Here is a 21,982-nt window from a genome sequence, read left to right as displayed (position 1 = left end):
GCTCCTTCCCCAGCACGGATGCAGCCAGGACGTGTGCTCACCCCCAGCCAAGCTGCGACTGCGATGCCCCGCGCAGATTTGCAAACCTCCTGTCCCGGGAAGCGAGCCCGCAGCGAGCACCCCCGCTTGGTCTCCTTCCCCCGGGGTCCTGGAGCTGATGGGGACCTCGCTGCGGCCGTGGGGACGTGTCCTGTCCCCTCCGGCCACCGCGTCCCAGCACCTCCAGCCGCGCTGCCGGAGGAGAGGGGGCTCTGGAGGAGCTGGACAGCCACCTGCAGGGGGGACATGGGGCCAGCAGCACCCAAAGGGACCGAGGCAGGGCAAGCAGGGGGGCTGGATAGGGTCTGGAGGGGCTGCACAGGGTCTGGGGGGGCTGCACAGGGTCTGGGGGGCTGCACAGGGTCACGGAGAAGGAAAGGGTGTGGGAGCTCCCGGGCTTGGAGGTGGCAGCGGCTGGGTGCCAAAGCGACACCCGCAGCCACCCCACTGCCATTTGTAGGGCGCCGCTCATCTCAGCCTGAGGCTGCTGGCCAGGCCGGGCGTGAGGAGCTGCTGGTAAATGGGGCGTTAAATTACTCACGCTTTTTTTTTTTTCCCAGCTCTCTGAGAGCAGGCTGGCTGGGCTCTGGCTCCCCGGTGCGTCCTGCCACTGGGAGAGGGGTAGCACAGGTCGAGTCCCCCCCTCCCCTATACCACTGCTCCAGGCTGTCCAGGGCGAAGGGGACACAGCTGTCCCCAGTGCCAGCAGGACCGTGCACGAGTCTGGGGGAAGCCCAGCACCAGGAGCTGACAGGCACGGCTGATCCAGCGGCCGATGCCCCACCAGCTGGGTCCTGGCTTCTCCTGACCCCCTCTTAGCCCCCCAAGGACTTCTTTGGCCGTGCTGTAAACCAAGCCTAGTGCCCCGCGTGGGGCAGGGTGGATGCACGCCGTGAGACCCCGCCAAGCTGCTCCTGCCTCGCCTCCCCAGCACTGCTGGTGATGCAGTGGGATGCATCGTGCGTTGCTGGATGCCCGCAGTGAAAGCTGAAATCCTGGGAGCCCGAGGCTGCTGCCCCTGCAGGGCTCGAAGCCAGAGGAGAGCCACCACCGGAGGGGCAGCAGCCAGGCTCGGAAATCCTCGCGGGGCGAAGCAGGGACCAGGAGCTGCTGAGCCCTGGGGCTCCCCAGCTGGGGGACAGCAGCCACTGGGCTGCTCGGTGCAGGAACAGCCCCGCAGGGTCCAGAGCTCAGGCTGCACGTGCAGGGCAGGACCAAGGCGTGGGGAACAAGCTGAGAAAAGGACCCCACTGTCCCCCCCAGGACATGGCTTAACCCCACTACAGGGCCCCCCGGGGACATCTGCCTCTTGTCCGTGCTCTGCCCATAGCCCCGCTCTCAGGACTTCTGCGCTCTCCCGGGAAGCCTCGCACCAAGCACCCAGGGAACCCCCTGGCCCAGCCAGTCCCCTTTTCTCCACCAAAGGCAAGGACCTGCGTCGGCTCCAGTGGCAGAGCCAGGGCCTCGGGACAGCAGCACTGAGCCCTGGGAACCTGAGCGATGGGGCTTCAGAACAAATCCGGATAAAACGCTGGCATGCGGCTGTACAGCCGGCATGGAACGGGAGCCCCCGCAGCAGCTGCAAAACCAAGCACGAGGGGTTGAAACCCGGGGGAAGTCGGAGAGCCCGGGACTGCTGTGGGAACCCGCAGCCCCCCAGTTCCCATCTCTGCCCCAGGGGAAGGGGCACGGGCAGGACCAGCCCCAAGCGCGCTGCCCACGTGCCACCCCGCAGGGACAGCCCGCAGGGACAGCGCGTCCCCACGAGGACCAGCAGCGCACAGCTCAGTTCAGCGTGGGGAGCACCTTCCTGCAAGGCACGCAGCTGGGAGACACGTGTGCCTGGCAGGGGGATGCTCACATCCCTGCACACGCGTGTGGCAACGCTGCCGGCAGTCCCCGGGGGTGCTCCGTGCCCGTCATCGCCTTCCGTGCCTGGGAGGGGCCGCGGGGCCCACATGTGGAGGTGCCCCCCCAGCTCATCCCCTGCCATCGCCACGCGGCGGGGAGGCAGCGGCTGAGCGCACGCGGCTCCGCTGCTGCCATCGGGCTTTGTGCAGCACCACTAATTACAACCCAATTAGCATCCCTGCAGCACATGGCCCGAGGTGACCCTGCGTGTCAGCACGAGGGCGTCCCTCCCAGCGTGGCCCCGGCAGCAGGACTGGCCACGAGCAAACCACCAAACCTCTCCTGGTTTGGTGCACCAGGGCAGCTATAGGATGGGTCAGGGGACAGCGGGACACACCTGAGAGCCTCTGCCCACCTCCTCTGTGTCCCAGCACGGTGCAGGCGAGGTTGCATTGAGGCCCAAATCCCCTTGCCCCAAGACGCTCGTTGAAGTTGCACGTGGAGAGCGGGGCTCCAAGGCAGCCCCGGAGGCAGCAGGGACGCGCCGGGCGCAGGGTACAAAGTGGTGGTGTTTAATTACTCCACGTACAACAGCACGTTACGCAGCCATACGCCCCCTCCCCGAGAGAACTGTACAGTTTGTGGAAGGATAAAAAGCAGGATCCTTCCTTTCCCGCGGCGTCCACGCAGCCCGAGCCCCTCGCCCGGCCCCGCAGGCTCCCCAGGGGGACGCTCGCAGGCAGGGCACGGCCGGCACGCAGCGGCCGGGGCAGAGGCAGGCGCTGCGAGGCAGAGCTGCCTGAAGAGTCCTTGAGGTTCAAGTCCTACCAGATAAACACACAGAGACGAGGCCACGCTGGGGGGAAAGGAAAAACACCCCCCCCAAAAACAACAAAAAAAAAATTAAGTAAAGGAACCCAAAGAGAACAGCGGTTGGGAGAGACGCCCCCGGCCCGCCTGCGCCCCACGCTGCCGGCTGCAGCTAGCGCTTGGAGAGCTCGTGCGACAGCCAGTCCAGCCCGTCGTAGAGGCCCGTGCCCTGCGTGGCACACGTTGCCTGCACGTACCACTGCAAAACAGAGGGAGAAGGAGAGGTGGCAGGCGGCGAGGCGGGGAACGGGCTCCCGGCCGCACGCCCCGCGGTGGCCCCGAGGCCCCCCCAGGTCCCCGCGCACTCACGGTCCTGCTGCGCAGCGTCTGCAGGCCCAGCTTGTCGGTCAGCTCGCTCACCGCCATGGCGTTGGGCATGTCCTGCTTGTTGGCGAACACCAGCAGCACGGCGTCCCGCAGCTCGTCCTCCTGCAGCTGCGGAGAGGTGGGGACGGCTGAGCCGGGCACGGGGCCAGGAGGGCTCCGGCTCCTCTGCCCCCTCCCTGCGCCTCCCTCGTGCCCGTTGGGCTCGGTGACCTCCGAGCTTCCAGCCCCGAGTCCCTGCACCCTGTGGCCTCGATGGGAACCCTGCAGCGTGGAAAACCCCAGGGCTCCTGCAGCCTGGAGGCATCGGTGTCCCCGCAGCTGGGGCTCCCGAGCCCTGCGCCCACGCTGCGCTCGCACGGGACGGCCGGCAGCCCCGTGGCACGGCCCCAGGTGACAGAGGGCACCGCTCTCCTCCGAAATGAAGATCACTGCTGCAAACGTGCTAGGGCCAGGGGAGCCGGCTGTCGGGGTCTTCCCAGCAAAAGCAGAGTAAAGATCTGCCTCAAACAGAACGGGGCTCTGCGGACGAGGGGGAGCAGCCGGGGGGCACCGGGCTGTCCTTCCACCCCGCTCCCAGGCTGCTGCGTGCTCGCTCTGCGCCCTCTTCCCACCCCGAGGATGCTCTGCGCCCAGCAAGCCAAGGAGTGTGAAATCCCTGCCACCCAGACCAGCTTTTGGACGTCGTTTCTGGCAGCTGCCTGCCCTCCCCGTGCACGCCAGGCCTCACCGCGCCCCGCTCGGTGAGCCGGTGCTGGGTGCTGCCGTGGCACGATGGGTCCCGGCCGTGGGCTCCAGCACCGCTGGTCTCAGTGCCTCAGCCGGCAAAGCCCTGGCTAATTGTAACATAATCCAGCATTTTCTTGGCCATTTTCCCCTTTATAAGTGCTCCTGGTCCCTGTGGTTTGTCACCGCCATCTGACCCTCGAGCCCCATCCCCAGGGAGCACGCCCTGTGCCGGCAGCCCCGATCTGGGGAGAGCTCTCCTGGGGAGCTGGCATCCCCCCCCATGCCACTCACCATCTTCTGCAGCTCATCGGCGGACTCCTGCACCCTCTCCCGGTCGTTGCTGTCCACCACGAAGATGAGGCCCTGCAGGAGAGGCCGGGGTGCAGCGGGCAGCGGAGAGGACAGGCCCCCCCGGCCCCCGGCCACGCGGAGGCAGAGCACCGTGGGGGTCAGTGCTGCCACATTTGCCCCACACCCAGTTCCCCCAGGGGCTCCTCCACCTCGGACCCTTCCTGCCCACGGGGAAGGCCCGCGTGGTCCCATCCCGATGACTGGCAGCACTGGGGCCGACGGGGTCCCCGTGCCGTGCCCACGGCCACGCCGGCTCCGCGTACCTGCGTGTTCTGGAAGTAGTGCCGCCACAGGGGCCGGATCTTGTCCTGCCCGCCCACGTCCCAGACCGTGAAGCAGATGTTCTTGTACTCCACCGTCTCCACGTTGAACCCTGCAGAGGTGGGGGGGCACCATGGGGAGGAGAGCAAGGGGCACGGGCACGCTCCCCCAGGGAGCACCGCCACGCGCAGCCTGCGCTGGTGCCACGGGCTGGCTGTTTCGGAGAGGCACCCACGAAGGCTCTGCCCTCAGCCGAGCGTCCCCGCTCCCTAAAGCATCACCCAGCACGTTCCCCTGGGCCCTGCTGGCTGCCCAGCACCAGCAACACGCGATTGCCCCAGCCATTTCCCAAGGGCATCCCCTGGAAAACCTCTGCAGTGCAGCGCAGCGGATGCTCACCCTCCCAAACCACGGACGGCGGGGGCTGGGGGCACCCCTGGAGACCACCCAGTGCCGCCCCCGCTGCAGCCCGAGCCAGTGGCTGTTGAAGACCTCCAAGGAGGAGACCCCACAGCCTCCCTGCGGCAGGGCCCTGGCACAGAAGTGCTGCCTGGGGGCCAGGGGGAGCCTGCCGGCCCCAGTTTGTGCCCAGTGCTTCTGGCCCTGGCGCTGGGCACCGCGAAGAGCCTGGCTCCCCCCCCCCAAAAGGGGATTCCTGCACACTGACGAGATGCCCCCGAGCCGCCTCTTCCCGGCTGAGCCGTCCCAGCTCTCCTCGCGTGGGAGATGCCCCAGCCCCTGGTCGCTCTGTGACCCCTCACTGGGCTCAGCCCCCGTCCTCCTTGTCCTGGGGAGCCCAGCACCAGACCCAGCACCCAGAGGTGTCTCACCGGAGCCGGGCAGAGGGCAGGGGCACCTCTCCGGACCTGCTGGCCACGCAGCCAGGGGTGCTGGTCTTCCCTCGTGTGTCTTTCCCTTGCCCACCAGACCTCCCAGGGTCTTCACCGTGAAGCTGCTCTCCAGCAGGTCCCGGTGCCTGGGGCCGCTCCTCCCCAGGGGCAGGACTTGGCATTGTCCTTGCTGTGCTTTGGGGGGTTCCTCTACCCTGCTCTCCCTGCCCAGGTCCCCCTAAGGGCAGAACGACCCTCTGGTGCATTACCTCTCCTCCCAGCTTCATGCCACCGGCAAGCTCACCACCACGGGTGCTCTCTGCCCCTCACCCCGGCCACCAGCGCAGGACCGGCCATCGGGGCACCCCACGGCACCAGCCCCAGCCTCCCTGCCCCAGTGGCTCAGACAGGTCCCGATGCTGCTCCACCAGCCCGGGGACTGGCATCGGGCACCTAGCCCAAGGCTTTGCCCGGGAGCTGGCGGGACACCATGTCTCCTGCCACGGTGACACCGACCAGAAGGCAGCATGCCAGCGCGGCAAATTCAGCCCCAGTGCTGCGGGTTGGGCAGGGACGGGCCACCGGGATGCCTGCGGTGGTGACCACAGGTGGCACATTGGGGTGAGAGCCAGGCCCCCCACCCGCACAGCCTGTGGGGGATACCGGGAGGGCAGCAGTGGAGCACCGGGGTGGCCGGCAGCACGTCCCGCTCCTCGCCACCCTGGGGACATGGGGTGACGGTGCCCGGTGGGGCCCTGCCCGGTGCCGGGTGCTCACCGATGGTGGGGATGGTGGTGACGATCTCGCCCAGCTTCAGCTTGTAGAGGATGGTGGTCTTGCCAGCGGCGTCCAGACCCACTGCAGCGGAGAGGTGGCATCACCGGCACCGGTACCGGCACCGCTCCCTGCCCCATCGCATCCCATCCCCATCCTGCCCCCATTCCCATCACATCCCATCCCCATCCTGTCCCCATCCTGCTGCCATCCCATTGCCATTTCATTCCCATCCTATCCCCATCCCGTCCTCGTCCCCACCCCACCCCATCCCAACCCCATCCTCATCCCCATCCCATCCCCATCCCATCCCAACCCACCCCCATCCCAATCCCAATCCCAACCCCATCCCATCTCCATCCCATCCCCGTCCCAATCCCATCCCCATCCCAATCCCATCCCACCCCATCCCTGTCCCAATCCCAATCTCACCCCATTCCCTCCCCATCCCCATCCTTGTCCCCATCCCATCCCCATCCCGTCCCTATCCCGTTGCCATCCCCATCCCACCCCATCCCCAATCCCAATCCCAATCCCAGTTCCAATCCCACCCCATCCCCTCCCCAACCCCATCCTTGTCCCCACCCCATCCCCATCCCGTTGCCATCCCCATCCCACCCCATCCCCAATCCCCATCCCCATCCCCAATCCCAATCCCAATCCCAATCCCAATCCCACCCCCTCCCCTCCCCATCCCCGGCCCCGCGCCGCCGCCCCCGCGGCCCGGCCCCGCGCTCACCCATCAGGATCCGCATCTGCTTCTTGCCGAAGATGCGGGAGAAGATGGCGGACACCGTGAGGCCCATGGCGGCGGCGGGGACGGACGGGCCGGGCCGGGCCGGGCCGGGTCGGGTGGGGGCGGCCGCGCTGCGCCCCCGCTGCCGGAGCTCCGCCGCGCCACAGGCCCCGCCCCCGAGCCCCGAGCCCCGCCCCCTCGTCGCAGGCCACGCCCCCTCAGAAACTAGCCCCGCCCCCCGTTGCGTTAGCCCCGCCCCCCGCACGGCCTCTCGCTGCCGGCCGCTGCTGACTCCTGATTGGCACCCGGCGCGGACGCCGCGGGGGCGGGGTGGCGCATGCGCGCTGAGCCCCCCTTTTCCGCTGCGCCGTCCCGCACGGCTCCAGCAGCGCATGCGCAGCTTGAAGCCCGGCCCGGCCGTCCAACCCTGCGCATGCGCGGTGAGCGCCGGTCGTTGGAGGGGGGCGTCCTGCGCATGCGCCGTGGGCAACGGGCCCGGGGCCCGGGGGTGAGGTGAGGCGGGGGGGCGGTGAGGGGACCGGGGGCTGTGAGGGGACGGGGGGGGGCGGGAGGCCTCACGGCGGCCGCAGCTCCCTCACGGGGAGCCGGGCGCTGAGCTCTGCCCCCTGGGGACAGCGGCAGGGCCCGAGGGGATGGCGTGGAGCTGGGACAGGGGGGGCCGGGGGGAGTGTGAGGGGAGGGTTCTGCGCCCTGAGGGGGTCGGGGGCTGGGCCGGGACCCCCCGGGGGGCTGGGCACGGCACCAGGCCTGTCGGAGGTCAGGGAGGGCCCTCAGGCACAGGGGCTGGGTGTGGGGGGGGGCTCTGGGGTCCTAGGGGCTGGGCCCGGGGAGCCCCGAGGGCCCCTCCCAGGCCCGGGGCGTTGTGTGCGCCTGGCTGAGAAGCCGGAGGTGCCGGGGCTGCAGCACGGCTGCCCTGAGCTCCCCGGCAGAGCACCGAGACCTGCAGCCCCTGGGGCCTTCGGGCCCTTTGCGTAGGGCTCAGTGCATGGGGAGAGCGCACTGCAGTCGCTCGCTGTGCCGGTCTGGGGGGCTTGGCACGATGGTCCCAACTGGCCACGTGCTGCTGCCGGTCGTAAACGTGCCCGTGCCGTTCGTTCAGCCTTTGCGCCGTGTTTTTCCTTTCAGATCGCGTGAGGAGTCATGGAGAAGTTTGGCATGAACTTTGGAGGCGGCCCAAGTAAAAAAGATCTTCTGGAGACCATCGAGTCACAGAAGAAGCAGCTCCTTAATTACCAGGCGCGGCTGAAGGATGTCGTGATAGCCTACAAGAGCCTGATCAATGAGAAGGAAGCCTTGGAAGCCAGCTTAAAAGTGTTGTCCGCGTCTCACGAGGCAGATATTGGCTTGAGCAGCGCTCAGCCCCGTGTCTGTGGCTAGCTCCAGCTCTTCCTTTGCCGATTCTGCCGATGACAAGAGCTCGGTTCACAGCGAAGACAGCGTGGGGACAGCTACCAGCGCAGACACAGCCGCCAGTTTGGCCAGCACCAAGGGTGAGCAAGGGACCGAGGATGAGAAGCCCGCGGCGGCAGCCTCCTCTCTTAAATCAGAGGAGACAAACGGTTCGGAGAGCGGCGTCAGCACGAGCAGCGGGGATGTTCCCCCTGCTGCTGCTGAGGCTGACAAAAGAGTGCTCCAGCTGAAGACCCAGCTGGCCACCCTGACCAGCGCGCTGTCAACAGTGACGCAGGAGAAGTCCCGCATGGAAGCCTCGTACCAGGCGGACAAGAAGAAGATGAAGCAGGACCTGGATGATGCCGTTAAGAAGGCGGAGGACGAGACCGACAAGCTGGAGACGGAGCTGAGGTCCGTCCAGGAGCAGCTCGCCGAGACCAAAGCCCGTCTGATCACGCAGCAGCACGACCGGGCCCAGGAGCAGAGCGACCACGCCGTCATGCTGCGGGAGCTGCAGAAGCTGCTGCAGAGCGAGCGGGCTCTGCGCCAGGATGCGGAGCTGAAGCTGGAGGAGACGAGGGAGGCGCTGGCCGGGAGGGTGAGCGTGGCTGACCGAGCGGAGGGCTACGAGCTGCAGGTCAGGCAGCTGAGCCAGGAGGTGGAAGACCTGAAGAGAGAGCTGCAGGCCGTTCAGGAAGAGAGGAAGAAGCCAGACCCCCGGGTCCAGGACCTGCAGGAGGAGATGGCCAGCCTGAAGCACCACTTCCAGTCGCAGCTGCTGCAGGAGATGCGGAAGGTAATTCCTGCGGGCCCTGGAGCAGCTCGCCCTGTGCGGTGTAGCGGCGGCACCGGGAGCAGGGTCTGAGGCTGGAGGAGCTCAAATTCTCCTCCCCTGCCCCATCCTGCAAAGCCCAAGAGGTTGGTCGCAGGAGAACGTCGTTGCTGTGTTTGACGGGCTGATGTTCCCTGAGGGAAACGAAAGCTGTCGGTGACTCGGTGCGCGTGTCGGGTGGTGGCCGCCGGGTGTGGTTACGCAGCGACTGTCCTCGGCAGCCTCATTCGGCCCTGGTGTGGCCGGGCTGGGAGGAGAGACCTTTGCTCTGGCCTGCTGTGACAACGAGCACGGTCTCGTCTCTGTAAAGTACTTCAGCACAATGCAAGGCACCCTTACAGTAGCTCATGGAGGGAAATAACCTCTAAGTAACCCTCCCTAAATCGGGAGGATTAGGCAGAAAGCCAGGGGAACCGGCCTTCCCCTCGTTTGTGCTGCACCACGGCTGGGGAGGGATGTCTGTGGGCTTCACGGCTTCCCTGACAAAGCCTGTCGGACCGCAGGGGTGCGGACGGGGGGATTGCCCACCCGCACGGATGGGACCCACGCGGAGCAGTTTTGGCCCAGGGGCTCCCCAGACCTGCATTGCGGAAGGCCCGGGGGTTTGGTGGGGCTTGGAGAGCTCAAGGGAAGGAAGAGAGGCCAATACAGGGAGCGCCGCGCCTGGAACAGAGCGCAGCATTCGGGTGAATTGCACTAGGGTGTATCCAAGCTCAGGGCACGTGCACATTTTAAAAATCCTGTGGCAGATTGCGGCATGAGCCTGCTGCTTCCCGCCCCCCCGCACACCCACCGCAGTGCAGGTCGTGCTGCGAACAGCAGCCCTGCAGAGCAGGGAGCAGAACCAAGTTTTTTGATTTTTATTATTTTATTTTGTCCTGGAATCTCTGTTTTAAAGACAGGCGTGGCGGGGTGGGGGCTCACGGAGGGAGTTAGGGGACAGGCTGGCCCCGCGCTTGCGTGGAGGTCAGCAGGGCAGAGCCAAGCCCCCGTATAACTGCGGCCCTCGTGCCTGGAGCGCTGAGATAACGTGCCCCTGCCCTGTCTCTTTGCTCTCAGACCGCGCAGGCCGAGGAGCAGCTCCGGCAGCACGCCCAGATGGAGGAGCAGCGAGTGGCCGACCTGGAGGGCCAGGTCTCCGAAGTGTCGGGGCTGCTCGGCACGTACGAGAAGGCCAAGCAGAAGGACCAGCTGGTCATTCAGAAGCTGAAGGACCGCATCGTGCAGTTGGACCAGGAGAACAAAACCCTGGCCGTCGCCGCTGCCAGCCACTCCCCGCTGGACGTCAGCGTCGAAGAGGCCAACCTGGACGTGAACGTTCTCAAGGACAAGATGGAGAAGCTGAAGAAGCTCCTGCAGGCGGCGGCGAAGAGGAGCCAGCCCGCTCTGGACATCGAGAAGCTGTGCGAGCTGGAGCCGCCGAAGGGCACCGAGGCCGCGGATGGCGAGAAGGCCACTGCTCTGTACTACCAGCAGGAGCTGAAGCAGCTGAAGGAAGAGTTCGAAAGGTACAAGATGAGGGCGCAGGTGGTTCTCAAGAACAAGTCCCTCAAAGACGTCAATCTGGCTAAAGAACTGGAGGAGGCTCAAGAGCAGCTGGCGGACCTGAAGGAGAAGTACGTCGTGCTCCAGCTGTCCGCGGAGGAGATGGAGAAGCAGCACCAGCTGGACGTGGAGGCCAAGAAGCAGGAGCTGTCCCACCTGCAGCACCTCCACAGGCAGGAGCTGGAGCGCTGCCAGCTGGACTACAGGGAGCGGGCGCTGAAGCTGGAGGAGGAGATGCACAAGCAGCGGGACCGGGCGCTGGCGGTGCTGGCGGAAAAGGACCAAGAGCTGGAGCAGCTGAGATCCATCACCTTGCCTTACGCCGGGCTTCAGGGGTCCAAAACCTACGGGGCGTCGGGCGCCGACGTTGCCGGCGATGACGCGCCGGCCACCGATGCCTCAGAGAGCCTCCCCCAGGCCCTTCGCCTCTCCGCCAGCAGCGAGCCCACCTTCTTCTTGTACGCGGAGCAGCTGGCTCGCAAGGAGGTGGAGATCGTAGCGCTGAGGAAGCAGAAGCACAAACTGGAAATGGAAGTTCACCGGCTCCAGGAGAGAGTCCTGGCTGAGGAGGAGAAGCACCGGGAAGAGGTGTCGGCGCTCCGGGACGAAATCCAGAAGAACTTCAGAGATAAGAGCAGGGAGGGGGCCAACCTGGAATACCTCAAGAACATCGTCTACAGGTTTTTGACGCTGCCAGATCCTCTCGGTCGCCAGCAGACTCTAACTGCCATACTGACTATTCTGCATTTCAGCCCAGAGGAGAAGCAGGCTATCAGGAAACAGTCGGCTTACAGCAGCTGGTGGCCCTCTGGGAAGAGATGAGGTGGTCGTCGTTACCCCTACCTGCCCTTGCTCAGTAACGCCTTTCTGGTTCTCGGTGAAGGCCTCGCCGGGGGGCCGCCTCTTTCCGACAGCGCGAAGGAGCAGGGAGCTTCCAGCAAGGACCTGGGCTTAGCTCGTGCTGTTAGCACGGGCTTAAACGAACCGTGCCAACCGCTCTGGTGGGATCGCAGTGCTCGCTGCTGTAAGGACTTGCTCTGAGTTGGAATTTGGCATAAAAAAAAAAAAAAGGATACCGATGCTTTTCTTTTTTTTGACAAAAAAAAATCTCTGCTTGTCAGGCGTAGGGCGAGGAGCTCTGTCAGGGTGGAACTTGCTTGTATCTGGAAACGCTGCGCAGGCTCCTGACTCGAATTTAAAAAGGAGGAAAAAAAAAAGCACTTAACGTGGTGCTAAAATCACGTAAGACGAGCTGAAAGCCTGCAAGAAGAAGGATGAGTCTTAACTACCAGCATCATCCGAACGCAGAAAATCTTGAGCAATTTCTTAAAAACGCCTCGTGACCTAGCGCCGGATCCGTACCAGTGGCTGCAGCACCCCCCGTAGCACTGGGGACCACCGGAGGGCACGGTGTGTTACGGTGTTCTCCCGTTTCTGACCAGCTCTCTCTGTGCTGTTACCGGTGTTTCCCAGGAAGGTTTTTCTGAGGACACCTCGTGGCTGTGCGGGAGCACGCGGGGCGCGAGGGGAAGGCGCCCTGTGCCAGTGCTGCTGGAACAGGGAGCTCGGCCTGCTGGCCCCGCCTGAGCTGGGAACCGAGCAAGAGGCTGAAACGGGCAACGCGGCCCCTCAGCAGCCGTCTCCTGAACGCGCGGGAGTTTCACAGCGCTGCTGGTGCTCCGCGGTTCCGCCTGGCCGCGAGGCGTTGCTCCTCTTGGGATCGGAGAAGCGAGAGGGAGCGAGGGGCAGCAGGTGGCAGCTCTGGGAGCGGCGCGCGCGTGGCCCCAGCAGCGAGGCTGTGCTCTGCTGCCTGGGTGAGGGCCTGGCCTGCTGCTGCGCAGCCCTGGAGGTTCTCGCATAACTTCCCTGTGGGTCGGTGAGCTTGCCAGGGAGGAAGCCGAAGCGTTTTGAAACCCCTCTGGGCTCGGTACGCCGCTGTAAGGCCGGGGCAGGCTCGGTTCCCGGGGCTCTGCCCACCCTGAGGGGGGCTCGGCGGAGCCCCTGGGTGCCGCAGCAGCTAGAGGGCACCCCCCGGTCACCCGGGGCCCTGGGGTGGGGATGGGGCTCCGAAAAGCCAGACCCAAACCAGGTCCAGGTGACGTTTCGGCTGGAGCTGGCTCCTGGGCTGCCCCAGGGGGCCACAGCCTCTGAGCGCAGCTCATGCGGGGCCTGTGTGCGGGGGGGAGTGCTGTGCAACGCGCCGCTGCCGCAGCGAGCTGCTCCTGAAGCCCGGGGCGCGGTGCCTGGGCTTCGTGTAAGGGAGGCAATGCAGGGTTGGGAGGGAAAAACGAGCGTGCATTTGCTTTCTTTTAATGAGAACTTGGGCGCTAAAGCACAACTTCCCCAGCCCGGAGTATGGGGAACGTTTGTAGCCGCGGGCGTTCGGCCTTGTTTAACAGTCCCCAGGCTGCTCACGAGCCCTGGCGCTGAGCTAGCAGCAGGTGGAAGAGCCAGCGCCTTGCAGCTCCTCGGCAGGGGGAGCCAGCGCCTCGAGGGCCTCGCAGTTCAGGGCCACGGGGTGCGCAGAGAGCTTTAGCAGCTCCCCGGGACAGAGCCCTTCTTCCTTTCAGAGCCGTGCCGGCACTCCGTGTCTCGGCAGCCAAGTTCCCGGAGCCTGCTCCGCGACCCCTGCCTCGCTGCAGGGAAGGGCAGCGCGCCGCCTCGCGAGGAGGAGCGAAGCTCTGCGGGCACCTCCCCGCCAACGCAACCCCCCCCGGTGCTAATTTCTCCACAAAAACTCCTCAGGGAAAACCGCCCCAGGCAGAATCCGCAGCTGCTGGAGGTCTGGAAGGGGGCGACAAAGCCGAGCAGGGAGCAGCTCCTGGTGCTGGAAGGTACCCTCGTGCAGGGAGCGGACTGAGCGCGCCGGCAGGGGACGTCAGCCCGTTGGGCCCACCAGGGGCCGCGTGCTGCTCCGCTGGAGGCGGTGGGATTGAAATCGGAGCTTGCTCCGGGGGTGCTCACCCCCCCTTGCTCCGGGGGCTCACCTTTGGTGAGCTGGAGCCAAGCGGTGCCTCTAGAAGCGCGGGGCTTCTCAAACCTCGTCCGGTGGGAGCGGGGCCGCGACGGCTCTGCCCGTTGCCGTCATCTCGGTGCAGCTCTCGCTGTGCGGTCCCTTCCTCTGTTCCCCCACGGCCCCTCGCCTTCCCTCGGACCTTCCTGCGCATCCTTCCCTCTTTCCTCTCAATTCAGTCAACGACCTCCCAAATAAACCTAAGATCTATATATTTGAAGCGTGACTTTGCGTGCTGTTTGGTGACCTGGGGTTTAGGGGGTGAGCTGGGTGGGGGCTGGCTGCCCGCACGTCGCTGCACCCCGGCCTCCCCCAGCACGCTGCTGTTGTGGGTGCCAGGCACCACGGTGCTCAGCTGGACCGGGAGCTGCTGAGCCGGCACCGAGGCGCTGGGTGCGCCCTTGGGCTCTGCCGCCCGGCTGCGCGCGCTCGCTCTTGCACACGCTGTGCTTGAACAGAGAGAAGCGACGTGCTTCAGCTTGTCAGCCTGAGCTGATCTCACTGCGGGCTCCTGAGAGATCGCAGCATCTCTGGAGGGGCACGGGCGGCGCTGCGGGAGGCTGTGAGCCCCCTGCTTTGCGGCAGGGGCCGCGCTGGACTTAGCCTGCGATGGACGGCGGCTGCAATCAAGCCTAAGCAAGCGGAGCAGAGAGGGCTGGGCTTCCTGGGCGTTGGTGATCCTGGTCCGCACGCTTCCGTGAGAAACATGTAAAGGCCTGGGATTCATTGCCGGGACCTGCTGGGCCTGGGAGGAGCGGGGCAGCGCTTGGCTGGGGGTGGTGGCAGCTTCTTGGAAAGCCACTGCCCTCGATTTCCTGGGTCCCTGCAAGCGCAGGGCTGCAGCCGCTTCCCTCCTGCACCTCCAGTCCCGTCTCTGGGGCTGCGCGTGGACGTGGAGGAGGTTGCTCTGTGCACCCCGCAGCCGAACGTCCCTTGTCACGGGGGAAGTGGCTGCGGTCACCGCTCCCGACGCGGTGGCAGCCCGCAGGGTGCCTGTCGCGCTTTGCTCCTCTCTCCCCACCTCCGGCAGCCTTTTTGCTGCGCTCAGCAGCGCCTGTCCTGCACGGGTGGGCTTCCCCTGCCCGAGCTTCCTGCTGCGAGCCGCACGTGGGGCTGCGCTGGGGCCGCATCCTGCGCTGAGTGCCTGCGCTGAGCCTGCCCGTCGCCCCATCCCCGCGCACCCACGGTGCTCGCGGAGCAAAGGGGTACGCCTCCGGGGCACGCCGGCACCACCTGGCAGCCAGGCTGTGGGCTCACCTTGCACGGGGACACCGTGCCTTAGTTCCCCTCCTCCTCCTCGAAGCCATCCTGCGCCTCTAGCAGCAGCTGCGGGGATGCGGCACCCCCTCGTTCGCAGCGGCGGCCGAGCTGCGGGGACAGAAAGGGGCCGTGCTCACGCCTGCGCCCGCGGGAGCCGCGTCTCCTGCTCCGCTCCCGCTCCAGGTGCGCGAGGGGAGGCGCGAAGGCTCTGCCGCACGCCCGCCCGGGCTCCGCGAGGGGCCGGTCCCCTCCCTGCTCGCAGGGCTTGCACGCGGCAGCCTGCACGTCGGCGGGGAAGTGCCCGCAGCCCCGGCTGGGCAGGTTCCTCCGGCCGCACCGCGCAGCCAGAGCCGCGGCCAGGTCCCACGGCCGGGCGGAGGAGCGAGCCCAGGCGGCTGCGGGAGCGGCTCTGCTGCCAGCGCCACCCCCTCGGCCCCCAGCCTGTCCCCAGGCCGTGCCCGGTGGCAGAGAGGAGACCAGAGGACCTGGCTCCGAGCCGCCCAGCCATGGCCAACGAAGAGGAGCGTCCGTCAGCGCTCTCAGACAACCAGGTAAAGGCGTGCGGAAAGCTGCTGCCGAGCGCTGCAGCCCCTGCTCAGCCCTCGCACACCTCCCTGCCCGGGGCCTTTCCTCGCTCCAAAGATCTGGGGGGGTGGGAGATGCATTGTGGGGCTCTGCAAAAGGGCGATGGCAGCTCGGGTTCCCCTGCAGCAAGAGGGCCAAGCCCGCGTGGCCGAGGCTGGGCAGGTTTGCGCTCGCTGGAGCCGGCGTTTCCCGGAGCAGCCGCCGCCGCCGCTCGGCTCCTCGCCCTGACTCACGCCGTCGTCGTGCCGGTTCCTCCGCGGCAGCCCCACACCGTGCTGCCTGGGAGCCGCTCTCGGCAGCGTGGCCCCGAGCGGGACGCGGCTCCATGGCGCTCCCCAGCCCTGGGCGAGGGAAAGCGGGCGCCGCCGCGTCGCATCGCGCTCTGCCGGCTGCGGGGTTTGCCCCTCGTGGGGCTGGCGGGGCACCAGCAATGGGCCGGCAATGACCGAGGGGCTCCAGCCGCTGGGCATGGCCCTGAGCCACGGCGTGGGGAAGGTGCTGGTTTTGCCTCACTCCTGCCCGCTCCCCAGCGATGCCGGTACCGGGCGGGGATGCCCGTGGGAGCGGGTCCGGCCGTGCCTGGGGCTCTGCGTCCTCCTGCGCCTGGCCCCGGGCTCCTCTCGCTGTGTCCTCTCGCAGGTCTTTGTGCTGACGTGCATCTACGTGCCGGCCCTGCTGCTCAGGTGGGTGCTGACCCCCCGGCCCCTGTGGACATCGCTGGTGGGGGCAGCGTGCGGCAGCCCTGCCCTCGCACAGCCGCTTGTCCCGCCCGCGCACGGTCCCTTAGGGTGGGTTTGGGGGACGGCGCCGTGCTCGGGCACCTTCAGCTGCTTCGGTCCCTGCACGAAAAGCTTCTGGCAATGGGTGGGGGACGCAGAGCACCCCACACGTGGCTGCTCCGCGGGGACGTTCACCACCAGCCCCGTCTCTTCCAGCCTCGTGGGCAGCGCGTCAGTCCTCGCTGTCACCTCCCGGCGGAGGCGGTGCTGCCACATCCAGGTGTGTGCTGCGGGCCCGGGGACGTGTTTTGGTCCCGGCTAAGCCAAAGCAGAGCTGGGCCAGCACCGCTGCTGCCGGGCTTCAGGCACAGCAGGGTCAGAGGTGCGGGACACCAGCACCGCAGCGGGCAGGAGCCGCTCCCAGCTCTGCTCCCGGCACAGCCCCGGGAGGGACGTGGCTGAGGCCGCACTGCACAGCCCGGGGAGAGGCTGCGGCTGGCCAGGGCGGTGCTGCCAGCCAGAGCTAACGCCGTGTCCTGGCTCCCAGCTTCGCCCCCTGTTCCTGCTGGCCCTGGCAGATTTCCTGGCTGCCGCCGTGCTGCTGAGCACGGCCACCATCCAGCTGCTGCCAGCCCCGCTCTTCATCCCGGCGTACGCTGCCTGCCCCTACGGCCTGATGCTGGCCACGGTGAGTGGGGCAGCTCGCACCGTGACCTGGGCTCATGGGACCTGTGCACCTCCTCCTGTACTGCTGGGAAAAACAAGACCCATCTGTGGGCTGGAGATCCCTGGGCAAGTCCCGTGCGGGGAGCTGTTTCTCCTGCCAAGAGCTGTCTCCTCTTCCCCCTCGTCAGGCCTGAGCCACCACGACTGCTTCCTCGGGGAAGCACGCGCGGCAGCCCCGGGGAGATCAGCACTGCAGCCCCCGCCACATCCCTCGCGTCATCCCCACGCCCTTCCTCCAGCCTGGGGTGGCAAACCCAACGCAGCCGTGCCTGTGCCCTGGGGCAGGGCAGAGCGTGGCTCTCCCTGGTGCCGGTGTGCTCGCCCCTTCGTGCCCAAGCTCTGCGCGCGCCCACAGAGCCACTGGCGCCTCTCTGCCCTGCCTGGTGCAGGAGCCCACCACGGGCAGCACCACTCCCCTCCTGCCCCAGCCTCGTCCTGCTGGCCACGGGGTTATTGCCTCTTGGGTACGCATGGGGACAGGGACCGGGAGGGGCTCAGCACCTTGGGGGCAGCTCTGCTCCTCGTGCAGCCCTGCTGTGGGGACGGCAGGCGTCGCCACGCAGAGCAAGAGGAGGGATGGGGGCCGGTGCCTTTGGGGCACTGGGCTAAGCAGGAGCCTGTTTTCCCTCTCCCCTCTCAGACCTTCTATGCAGTCTCATTCCTGATGGTTGTGGTCTACGCGTACGAAGCCTACGCGCCATCCACGGCTGGAGAGCGTGGCACGTGGCAGCTCTGCAGGTCGGTGTCCCCCAGATGTGGCACAGCTGGGCATCGCTCTCCCCGTGCACGGCTGCTCCGGCCCCACGATGGGCTGGGAAGCAGCGTGGGCAGCCATGGGCAGCCCCTTTCCCTGCGGTGTTGCTGGCATCCCCCGCACCCTGCAGTCCTGCCCGGTCCCAGCAGAGCAGGGCTGGAGCCTCAAGCTGCTGTGGGACCGGCAGGGCCGGGTCACGGCGGTTTCCTCCTTGCAGGAGAGGAGTGGGTGCCTGGAGAGCGCGTGGCAGGGTCTGCCCTACGTCCTGGCCTGGTAGGTGCCAGCCCCCGGCCCCATCCCTGCGGCACAGATCCTGCCCTGCCCCGGGTGCCGGATGGCACGGCACGCCTTCACCTCCGCCTCTCCCTGCAAAGGCTGCTGCCGGCGCTGACGCTGCTGGGACAGCTGATTGCCCGCGGCACCTCCCTGACCGACATCGCTCCAAAACCCATCCAGCCCGTCGTGCCGTCCAACCGCTCCAACGAGACCTACAGCCTGTACTGCTCCAGGTGCAGCACCAGCCTCGCCGCCCGGCCCCGAGAAGGGGCCAGGAGCAGGCCCCGCGCGCCTTCCCAGCCGGGTTGGGCGCGCCACAGCCCCGTGCTGCGCAAGCTCCCCCCAGGGCAAACCTCAGGGTGGTGAAGGGTTTGGGGGTGGGAGACGGAATCACAAAGCGCCACGGGGACGATGCTGTGGCATCAGGGGCCCACCACCCGCACCCTCTGCCGTTTCAGCTGCCTGCTCCTCATTCGCCGTTCCCAGGATATCTGCTACGAGGTGAGCGCTGCTGGTCCCGTCCCGTCCCTTCCCCACCTGCAAGGCGGGCTAGAAGGATGGTTGGGAAGGCAGCGGGCTCGTTGTGTGGGAAAATGCTGGTGGAGGGATGGGGACGGAGCTGTCCCCACCCGAGCAGAGGCAGAGGCGCAGCTCCCGGCTCCAGCACTGCCCCTGTGCCGGGGGGCTTGCAGCGCACGGGGCTGGCCCGCGGCCCCACTGGTTTCCTGTTGCCTCTCAGTACGTAGGTAGGAAGGACGTGGGCCTGGAGGGGAAAATCATCTTCTTCCTGTACCTGCTGCTGGTGCTCAGCTGCTGCACGGTAAGCCACGGGGCGAATGCGGGGCCCCTGCATCCCGTGCACCCCGGCTGACGCCGCTGCCCCGCGCCCAGCTCCTGTACCGCAGGGTGAAGCTCTGGTGCCGCAGGAACGCCTCCGCTCCCTTGCTGGCCCTAGAGAAGGACGGCTTCGCAGGCAGGAGCATCCGCAGCGTCAGCAGGGTCTCGCACTACTTCCAGCTGGTTTTCCTGCTCTGCTGGGCGCCAGGCAAGTCGGGGGGGTGGGGGTTTGGGCAGCCCCCAGAACTGGCAGGCAAAAGCCACCGCAGCGCCTGCCCCAGCCCCGCTGGTCCTGGGCTGAGGCAGCACCCAGGGCCAAGAGAAGAAGCTGGGACTGGATAAGAGCACACAGCTCGAGGGTGTCTGCAAGGGTCCATGGCTGGATAAACCCCACATGAGGACCCCCCCCCAAGCACAGCATGAAGTCAGCCAGGCAGCTGGCGTAGCCCACCCTGGCCTTTCAGGCGGCGTTTCTGAGCTGGAGGCGGGATGGCGTTTCTTGGCCCTGCTCTTTATAAATGCCTCATCCCCTTCTGGGCCCGTTTCTACTTCCAGTCTTACAGAAACCTGAGGCAATTGGGCCCGGGCAGCGTGTCGGGAAGGACTTTGTTTTACACGCAGGTGCTTGTCCTGCATAGACCCCCCATGACATGGGCAACAGGCTGTGGGAAAGGACGAGCATTGCCCCTTGGCAAGGGAAGCTCATGACGAGGGGGGACCAACACCATTTTTTGTTTCCCACCCCCAGCCTTCCTCCTCACCATCCTCTCCTTCACCAGCGTCAAACCTGCCTCGGTCTTTGGCCTCTATGTTGCTACAGTAAGTAAAGGGCCCTTCCCTGGGCCGTGCACCGGGACGTTTGTCCCTGTTGGCGGTGTAAGTGGAGGGGATGCGGGGCCCCGATGGGACAGCGCAGCCGGGAGCAGCACTGGCCGCAGTGATGCCCCCCTGGGGCAGGGCGAGCTCCATGGGTGCTGCCACCCCCCCGGTGCTACCGGGACAGAATCGGGGCAAAGGCCCCGGCTCGCTGGTGGCTGCCCCAGGCCCAGCTCAGCTTTGGGCACCTCAGCCACGCAAGGACGCGCCGTGGCCATGGGGCTGCCTCTGGTCTCCCCCTGTTTTGCTGGGCGATGCCTGGGTCCTCAGCGCCTGCCAGGTGCTTTGGTTCACGTGGCCGCACCACGAGGAAGGCCACCTCCTCCCACACATCGCCCTGCGTGCGGCTGAGCCTGGCTCCCCCCGGTCCTGTCCTCCCTCGCAGGCCCTGACCACGTCCCTGCAGGGCTTCCTGCACAGCCTGGCCTACGGGTGGCTGAGACGAAATTTCCGCCGGGAGGCGGTGGGCCAGCGGCCCTCCCTGCAGCACCACAGGGGCCTCCAGGGCTTCTACGACGAGTCCCTGGGGGCCATCGCCTAGGCTGCCACCCTGGGTCCCGCTGCACCCGAAGCCTCAGCACGATTTGCACATCCCCAGCGGCTCCCTGAACCGGGCAGGATCTCGTGGACTCAGCCCTCCGTGCCTGGAGAGGTTCGTGCAGGAAGCCACCGGCACGGGACAGGGTCCCCTGGGCAGGTTTCCGACCACGGTGGTGGCTGCAGCGACGCTGCTGCGGTGGGACGCCTGCCCATAGACCCCCGCTGCCGGAGGCGGCTGCAGCACGCAGACATCGAACCCAGGCGCAGTCGCTGCATGAGAGCACGACCGCGGCTTCCTGCGCGCTTCAGATGAAAACCCCCAGGCACGGCGCTGCGCCGGGGCCACGTCGCCGCAGCCATTTCCTCCGCCTGCGCTGCTGCCCCCGTCCCAAGGCAGCACCGAGCTGCTCCTGGCACTCTCACAGCCCCGGTGCAGAGCCAAATGCTCCGAGCGGCAAGGGCTCAGCCCCACGGCCCAGCCCCACGCCCCAGCGCAGAAGGTCCCTGCAAGGAGGATGCCCCGGCTGCGCTCCACTGCCGACTCCAGCAGTTTGCAGCCGGGGGGCTCGTGGGGTGATGAAGCACCCAGGTGGCGGGGGGAGGCTGGCAGCGTGCAGGCGATTTGGCCGTCCCCAGCCCTTCCGCCAACTGCGACTAAACCAAGGAAGGTGGCGGGTCTTTCTTCTGTCTGTTTTGTCTGGTCTTGTTTCAGCGTTACTTTCTGCCAGCAAGCAATCCCAAGTCCTCCGCAGGGCTCGAGAGAAGGTGCTTACAAATAAACGTGTTACAGCCGAAGGGCTCCTGGGCTTTGCTGCTGCTAGGCAAGCAACTAAAGCAGGCAGAGCCGGGCAGCTCGTGCCTCCTTCCTGCCCCCAGGGAAGGCTCTTGGCCAAGGTCACGTCAGCAGCGATGGAGGAGCCACAGCTGGGGGCAGGTTCCAACCCCAAAGCCCAAAAACTTCCACCAGGGCCAGGTCCCTCTGCTCCACAATCAGGTGGGCAGCTCACCCTCTGCTACTTGTGGGGCTGACGCTGCTCAGCCACGCTCACCCCCATCGCTACAGGACTCAGCGAGCACAGACACGTAAAGGTCAGCCTGGGGGCCTCAGGCCCAGGGAAAATTGCTAAGGACAAAAGGGGGCGGGGGGGGCTCTCAAATCCTGCTGAGGCTGGGAATGGAGATGGTGCTCAGCTGGGTGCAAGTGCCATGAGCAGAGGGGTGCAGCAGCCCTGCAGGGCCGTGGCGTGGTGATGGGTACAAGGGAGAAGCTGCTGCAGAGGGGAGGTGGGCGAGCAGACGGGGCTGCGGCTCCTGGAAGCATCCTGCCAGCTGCCCAGTGACCACTGGGACTCCTCCAGCAGGAATGAAAGTAAGGATTTCAGGTCATTAAAAATTGATACCAGCACCACAATGCAGATGGTGCTGGGGGAGGACAGGGGACGAGGGTCCAGGCTCATAAAGGAGGCACGTGAACCAGAGCAGAGCAGAGCAGAAAGGCCCATTAGATGTAGCCCTGGTAGGACAGTGGAAATGGTATTAATGTGTGTTTGTTGCAGGGTATCTGACCTCCTTGGGAGGAACACAAAGCTAAACGCATGCAGTTGAGGGGAATAGCGCCTGTGAAGCTGCAGGAGGATGTTTGGGCTGTTGAGGAAGGGGCACAAGCTGACCATAGCTGAGCCAGCAGCTGCCGAGCACGGACCTATGCAAGCGCATCGATGCTGACCGAGACGCAGGAAGGCAAATGGCTTGTGCGGTGGCAGGGCAGGGTGGGACGGTGCACACATTTAGGATGCGAAGGATGAATCACTGCCAGGCAGCCCCACCGGCTGCTGGCTTTG

General features: G+C 66.5%; 3 protein-coding genes across 3 annotated transcripts; 2 read left to right on the top strand and 1 right to left on the bottom strand.

Moving 5' to 3' along the window:
• Positions 1 to 2,441: 2,441 nt before the first annotated feature.
• ARF5 (ADP ribosylation factor 5) lies at positions 2,442 to 6,954 on the bottom strand. The gene is made up of 6 exons (XM_066994947.1): positions 6,769 to 6,954; positions 6,033 to 6,113; positions 4,428 to 4,537; positions 4,105 to 4,176; positions 3,070 to 3,195; positions 2,442 to 2,959 (listed from the first exon to the last, which is right to left on the bottom strand). The coding sequence occupies exons 1-6, from the start codon at positions 6,833 to 6,835 to the stop codon at positions 2,873 to 2,875; spliced, it is 543 nt and encodes a 180-aa protein (XP_066851048.1). The 5' UTR covers positions 6,836 to 6,954; the 3' UTR covers positions 2,442 to 2,872.
• Positions 6,955 to 7,121: 167 nt separating this feature from the next.
• GCC1 (GRIP and coiled-coil domain containing 1) lies at positions 7,122 to 13,794 on the top strand. Its single transcript, XM_066994784.1, is given in 4 exon segments — positions 7,122 to 7,278; positions 7,912 to 8,160; positions 8,162 to 8,974; positions 10,070 to 13,794. Coding segments are annotated over 3 exon segments (2,355 nt in total). The 5' UTR covers positions 7,122 to 7,278; positions 7,912 to 7,926; the 3' UTR covers positions 11,378 to 13,794.
• LOC106048857 (uncharacterized) lies at positions 12,911 to 20,294 on the top strand. Its single transcript, XM_066990555.1, has 14 exons — positions 12,911 to 12,919; positions 14,851 to 15,379; positions 16,053 to 16,096; positions 16,349 to 16,412; positions 16,680 to 16,820; positions 16,987 to 17,322; positions 17,499 to 17,596; positions 17,800 to 17,885; positions 17,987 to 18,121; positions 18,347 to 18,389; positions 18,628 to 18,708; positions 18,780 to 18,933; positions 19,474 to 19,544; positions 19,987 to 20,294. Exons 1-14 carry the CDS (start codon positions 12,911 to 12,913, stop codon positions 20,140 to 20,142), a joined length of 1,947 nt encoding a protein of 648 aa, XP_066846656.1. The 3' UTR covers positions 20,143 to 20,294.
• Positions 20,295 to 21,982: the final 1,688 nt, after the last annotated feature.

Source organism: Anser cygnoides, chromosome 1 (genome assembly GCF_040182565.1).
Source record: "Anser cygnoides isolate HZ-2024a breed goose chromosome 1, Taihu_goose_T2T_genome, whole genome shotgun sequence".
NCBI classification, from domain to species: Eukaryota; Metazoa; Chordata; class Aves; order Anseriformes; family Anatidae; genus Anser; species Anser cygnoides.
Note: the sequence above shows the minus strand (reverse complement) of the source record. Positions and strands in the feature narration are given on the sequence as shown.

Bases quoted from the DNA above. Each gene is read 5' to 3' on its own strand.
- LOC106048857 (XM_066990555.1), top strand. The intron at 18,390-18,627 runs GTGAGCGCTGCT...GTTGCCTCTCAG, and splicing joins CCCAGGATATCTGCTACGAG to TACGTAGGTAGGAAGGACGT. The intron at 18,934-19,473 runs GCAAGTCGGGGG...TCCCACCCCCAG, and splicing joins CCTGCTCTGCTGGGCGCCAG to CCTTCCTCCTCACCATCCTC.
- ARF5 (XM_066994947.1), bottom strand. From the start codon at position 6,835: ATGGGCCTCACGGTGTCCGCCATCTTCTCCCGCATCTTCGGCAAGAAG. The intron at 6,114-6,768 runs GTGAGCGCGGGG...TCTCCGCTGCAG, and splicing joins GCAGATGCGGATCCTGATGG to TGGGTCTGGACGCCGCTGGC. The intron at 3,196-4,104 runs GTGAGTGGCATG...ACCTCTCCGCAG, and splicing joins CCGATGAGCTGCAGAAGATG to CTGCAGGAGGACGAGCTGCG.